The following is a 6,577-nucleotide window of genomic DNA, read 5'->3' as shown; positions in this document are numbered from 1 at the left end:
GCAGTTCCACTCTGTCCTCTAGGGGCGCTGTGGGTCAGAATGGACTCCAGGCAGTGGGTGTGGTTTGGGCTTTGGTTCTGTGAAGATTGACAGCCTTGAGAACCCTGTGGTGCAGTTCCACTCTGTCCTCTAGGGGCGCTGTGAGTTGGAATGGACTCCACGGCAGCAGATGCAAGAGGACAGGAGAAAGCAACAATCTGCCTGAGGATGGAGAAGGCTCATGGTAGCTGCATTAGAAGACTTAAGACACAGGGCCACTGCTGCACCAACAGTAAGGCGGGAAGAGCTGTCACATGTAGTGCCTGAACTGAATGTAAAAAACAGGACCACTTGCACGGCAGTCAAATCCCCCAATCCCAGTGTTTCCATTTGTTTGTAAGAAAGACAGTATTCTGATGCTACCAGGAGCACTGAGGCTCTGGTCAGGATAGGGAGGAGCCAACTCCAAAGACAAAGTTGTCTGGAGGGTGAGTACAGAAAGATTATGACTTTAAAGAAATGAAAGGATCCTGAGAACAATTTCTAAGGAGTGGATTGAATAATTTTAGGGTAGGAGGATAAGAAGAGTACGTGTGCCCCTGTGCACATGCACACACACACACACGTGCATGCACAGACACATGCACACGTACATACATATGCAAACACATATGGAGACACACGTACATGGTGTGGGAGGAGCAGACAGCAGATCCTTGAATGAACATCCTGATAAGAGTCTAACTCTGACCTCAGAGGACCACAGTATAAAACGCAAAAGAAACTTGATGAAATGCTTTAACAATTCAGAAGAATTTCTAAAAACAAGGGTCATGAAACCTTCTTCTAGTCCTGCAGACTGAAATGGAACACAGTAGAAGCTTCTCATTAAGTCTTCTACTTATATCTTCTATTAAATTTCTTTTGAACTAAAAAAGTTTAATAGATTTGAGAAAAGAACTGTAATGAAAGAACATCTACTGAGACTAGACTACAATACTAATCAGCATCGGGAAACTATCTAGCCCGGCTATTTCACTCAGCGAGGTCCTCCACAGACGAGGTCCTCCACAGACGAGTCCTCAACAGGCTTTCATCATGAGGGAACAGACAACTGAAAGCAAATGTGCACACAAGAGTCAGAAAAAAGAGACCACTGGAATGTGAGGACTTCTGAAAACTCACAGAAAGATCAGTACAAACTCAGACATCTTTGTCTTCATGTTAGTTCAAGCCTACAGGGACAGGCCAACTGTTTGGTTTTAAGGATGAAGGGAGAGAGGACTGCTCAGGCCGTCACAGAAGTTAATGACCAAGCACCTCACTGACTAACGAGAGCAGAAGGAAGCAGAAACCTTACACTGCCAAGGTAAATGTCAGTAGAAACAATTTTGATGCTAGACACAAACAATGTTCCAATTGGGTGGCCAGGGGACAAGAAGCAACCACGTGAACTTATCGGAGGGACTCTACTCTGGGGCCTAACCTGCTCACTCTGACTTTGGGTTAATCACCACTTTTCCCAAAAGGAAGGCGCTGTGCCACTGTAGGAAATGTGTTTTTAATGAATATCTTTACCCACCTTCTACCAATTCGTTTTCTTCTCTTTGTCTCCCCAAAACTCATCCGCTTAATGGTCTCAGGACTTCACTAACTCCACTTCTTTCCTGATTTTGTAACCCCAGACATGCCCCTCTCCCTATTTCATGTCACGCTCCTACTCTAATGCCCTGCCCCCACATCTGCTGCCCCTCAACCACAGAAGCTCATTCGGTGGCACAAACAGGGCTTCCCCACCGTGCCCAGTCTGCCTGCCATGCTGACTCACTTCACATGTTCTGAAGACTGTCGCCATCTGTACAGCACAGAAGACAGAATGGCACTTCATCTGGGAACAAACCCTGAAGGCATGTTGCTTTAATGAAACGCTTCTGTAGTATAGACTGACCAATCAACTGACCGTTCAGGAAGTCAAAGACCCCAATTCTCAGGATCTTTCTAAGGTACAGACCACATTACTTCAGGGCCATATGGACTATCAGGCAACCTTCTGATCTTTAACCTAATGCTGACACCCACCGTGCCCTCCCTGCCTCAGGCCAGCCTCCCCACACACTGGAGCACTGCTGATGCCTGGGCCTATGGAGCAAGGTTCACACTGATAGCATCTAGGGCTAAACCCTCCAGTTCAAGTGAACCTTCAATCAACCACACTCAGAACAGGGGACAACCTGGAATCCTGGAATCTCACAATAAACTAGCATTCAAACCCACCTGTACAGAACACTTAGTGTTATTTGAATTTAAATGATAAAACCTGAGAAGTTCCCAGTTCATTTGGAAAAAAACGAATCTTGCAAACAGGCAACTTTCCTACCTGTTTTCTTTGCCGTTCTGAATCACTGAGTGTCTGTCCGCTGTTGTCCGTTCACTACAGACGTAAGTATTCCGCCGAGTCATCCCACCAGATGCTGTGTTACTCTATTCAGAAAATAAAAAAAGGCATTTGTTTTAGAAAAATTACAGACATTCTGAATTCCATGTATCGGGTGGAAAGTCTCCGCTAAGAGTAATCTCTAGAGGTTATTCTGCATCCATGAAAACGTGAGGGCCTGACACGTTTTAGTAAACACACTGCAGTGACAAACAGCTCATGTACGTGAAGATGGGTATACAGTTCAGTGAAAACGACACTAAAGTCAGTCTCTGGGCAATGAAGACGTGTTAATGCACTAGGCTGCTACCTGGAAGCTGGATGTCTGTGTCCACCCACAAGTGCCTCAGAAGGAAGGCCTGGTGATCTTTCCGAACCCGTAAGTGAAAACTCCGTGTAGTGCACTTCTGCTCTGCACACATGTCAGCACAAATCAGAGCCAACGCGACGAGTACTCGGTGAACACTACGTCTCAACAGGAATGGCCACAAAGGTGACACTCTGCAGTGCAGTAAATTACTTAGTGTGGCTTTTCTACCCATAAGTCTTTGTAAACTCCAAGGTGGGATTTTCTATGAGCAACTGAGGAGCTCCTGATTTCTGAAGGTGTCCACCTGGAGTATTTCTGTTGGGAGTGGCACAAAACATGTTCTGGGAGGTGCCCACTCTCTCTCAGGTGCTTAGAGTTCTGATGCTATGATTGGCTAGTTTGACCACCCTGCTGGGCTCAAAAGGAGGCTTCCTGGAGGCAGAACTCTCTCTGACTGTTGGTTGAGGAAGACATGCTGCTGAAAGAGACATGGGCTCCTGAAAGAGACACGTGCTGCTGGGAAAGAGACGCAAGAGACACGCATTGCTGAGTGAGACACCGAGGGACCAGCACTGCTGGGAAAGAGACTGTGAGAGACTCTTGGCTGAGGGACGGTGGGCTGGGAGAGAGACTGAGCATTTTTTCTGGAACTTGAATTGTAGCCTGTGGTGCTTCCCTAATAAACCTCATAATCTGTGAGCTCTGTGTGGCCACTGCAGCGAATTATCGAACCCAGGAGAGAGGTGGTGGGTGCTTTGAGAGGAACGACTGGTGAAAGGGCTGGAGGGAGGCAGCATGTCTGGCCTTGTAGGAATAGGCCTTGGGTTACTGCTGGTAATCCTGTCTTCCTCTTGTAGGGTTAGAGGAGGTCGGAACATGTGGCCTCCCTGTGGTTTTAGCACATTCTCTCCATGCAACAAAAACGGAGGGTGGCAGTGTGACTTCAAAAAAGTTGGGCCATAACAGTCCATAGGGTAATATTTCAAAAACACCTTTCACAGCAGGAAGATAGCATGACTCTCTTCAGAAGCTAACATGTTTAAAATAAAAAGCCAGGAATAACTAAGGGATTTAATCAGATAACGTTTTTTAAACCAACAGATAGTAGGGTCACCTTTAAGAGGGCAAAATGGAAGACCAATGGGAAACATGTCACTAAATGGTCCTTTTTTTCTTTATAGATAACCAACCTGGTAACCAGTAACGCTAGGCTGGTGGGAGATGGGGAGAGCGACAGGGATGGAGTCAGAGCCCGGTGTGGTTTGTCCATCTCTGGTAAGTGTCAGTAAAAGCCGCAGACAGGACTTAAACTGCAGGGCTGTGGATGGCAGCCCGGTTTTATGGCATTAGGAAACTAGGGTAAAACGCTTTTCAGCACTGGCTTTGCTCTGACTGAGCACCAGGCCCAGGGCCAGCAAAGAGACACATATGTCTTCCAGAGGCCTCAGAAGGGCAAGAGGAAAGACGCCCAGAGAGAAGCAGGCCTTCCCCACGAGATCCTTACTCTACAGTTTGTTTTTGTCTCTGGGCATATGGTTGAGGAGGGAGGGCCAGTGGTATCCACAGGGTTGGTGTCACCGTGTGTGGGACCTCCTTCCTCCCTCCATACCCGCACTCCTGTACCAGACCACACAGAATCCTCTGTAATGTTTAGTATCAGTTTTAATCACAGAATAACATCTGATAACTATAGCTGTAAAGTGCTTAAATACTATATTCCTTCGATTACAGGAACACTAACAATGTTTTGTAAAATCTTTCTATACTGAATTACAACATTATTCGTAACTTTTTTAACTCTTCTCTTTTTTCTTTAACTACTACTTTACTCTTAAAAAAGTTATGGATAGAGTAAGATGGCAGAATAGGCAGACAGACTGCACAGACCCTCTTCAAAGAAAAGGGGAACCAATTAACACAGATACAGAAGATAATCCTGGAGCCCTGAGCTTTCAAAGGAAGGATACAGATGTAGACTAAACCCCAACTAGTAGAAGAACCTGCATGAAAACACTGAAAAAGGAGATGCATGGAGCAGCGGTGTGGCAGCGATCCTGACAGCACCAACAGCTTGGATATTACTGAGTAGTGTTGGGACCTAAGAATTAACCTAAAAATCATCCCTGTTAGCCAGGGGCTGCACCAAGGACTGCACTGGTAGCTGGTGAATAAAAGAGAAAAAAGTGAACAGGAAGGCAGGCTGAGTTGCGAACTTTTGCCTGTCCGGAGGGGGCAGCCATTTTAAATGTTTACAAGCGGTTCTACCATTTTGGATATTTACAGCGACAGCATTCTTCCAGATTCCAGGGACTTAAGAATAGGCTCCATTTGCTGAGGACCAAAAGGACATTCAAGACACCAACGACTGGAGAGGTGCGAAGTTCCCTTTGTTACTTTCAGACCTCACACCCTCTTGGTGAACAGAGGTGCAGCCATCCCTCACTCCCACCCACCTTCTGGGCTCGCAGGAACTCTATCCCATTCTGTGTGCTTGGACGGAGCCTGGGGGCCCTGCTCCACCCTGCCTTGATTGTTTTTCCTTTTTTCACATTTTGTTTGTTTTTTGTCTCTTTTAAAATTATTACTGTTATTATTTTTCTTTTTCTGTTCATCCTTTTTATTATTATTCTTTATTCTTTCCTTCCCAGGTTCTAGTTTTCAGCTTTTTCTCTCTTCCCTGTTTCTGGTTCCCATTATTTTCTTTCCTGTGATTTTCCTCATTCCTTGTTTTTCTTTTCTGCATTTTTCCCATTTTTTTCCCCTCATTATTCTCCTACTCTACATCTTTCCTCTTACTGTTCCATCCCCAGATTTTGTGGGTTTTTTTTTTCTTTTTTTGGTGATTGCTCTTGTGTGTTTATGCAGTGTGCTTTTTGTCCACTTGCTTTTACTTTTTTGATGGTTTTTCAATCATTGTTTTCATCTAACTGAACGGGAGACAGCAACTGTGCCCATATGACACAAGCACACCCACACCTCCTGCAGCTCCACTTACTGAGTGACAGCTACCATTTCCTTCTCCACCAACTGGCCAACGATAAATGACCACCAAGAAGAGCCTGACTCACCCTTAACTGCTCTTCACAAACAGTTAACAGAGATCTAAATACAAAGATGTCACAATGTCTCGAAGATAACAGACCATCACAGTCCACACAAAGAAGCAAGATAAAAAGGTAGAAACAAGGGAGAAGGATACACACCCAGAAAACATCCCTGAAGCAGCAGTAGCATTGGAACTCCCAGAAAAGGAATTCAAAAGCATTATAATTAGGTAGCTTCAAAGGATTGAGAGACAGATCAAGGAAAACACTGACAAAATTAAGGAAAACACAGATAAAACCCTAGAACAATTTTGGAAGAAAATATGAGAACAAAATGACAAAATAAATGAAAAATTAGAAATGATACAAAATCTACAGATGGAAATCCAGAAGATTAATATTAAATTTCCAGAAACAGGTAACACATTGAAAGGGCAAAGGAGTAGAAGTGAATTAATGGAAGACAGAATTAATGAGACTGAAGACAAATATCTGAATACTTTGGAAAGGAAAGGATCTTTGGAAAGGGATCAATCAGAAAAAAGATCAAACAAAATGAAGAAAGCCTAAGGGTCATGTTGGATGCCATCAAAAGGGATGACCTATGTGTAATTAGAATTCCAAAACAGGAAGAGACAAATAAAATCACAGAAAAAATTGTCGAAGACTTGTTGGAAGAGAATTTCCCTGATATGATGAAATGTGAGAATATATCTATTCAGGAAGTCCAAGGAATTCCAGAGAGGACAGACCCAAAAGAAAGTCACCAAGATATATTATCATCAAACTCATCAAAACCAAAGACAAAGA

The 6,577-nt window shown here is 44.3% G+C and overlaps 1 protein-coding gene across 1 annotated transcript in view; it reads right to left on the bottom strand.

Annotated features, from left to right (window-relative positions):
- Positions 1-6,577, bottom strand: part of MARK3 (microtubule affinity regulating kinase 3) — a 140,123-nt gene that overhangs the window by 17,679 nt on the left and 115,867 nt on the right. The window contains exon 14 of the mRNA XM_007944571.2: positions 2,357-2,460. Within this exon, the coding sequence (XP_007942762.2) occupies positions 2,357-2,460 (104 nt within the window). The remainder of the gene's footprint in view (positions 1-2,356; positions 2,461-6,577) is intronic.

Source organism: Orycteropus afer, unplaced genomic scaffold (assembly GCF_000298275.1).
Source record: "Orycteropus afer afer isolate SDZICR_OR568_19922 unplaced genomic scaffold, OryAfe1.0 scaffold00128, whole genome shotgun sequence".
Classification (NCBI taxonomy): domain Eukaryota; kingdom Metazoa; phylum Chordata; class Mammalia; order Tubulidentata; family Orycteropodidae; genus Orycteropus; species Orycteropus afer.
Note: the sequence above shows the minus strand (reverse complement) of the source record. Positions and strands in the feature narration are given on the sequence as shown.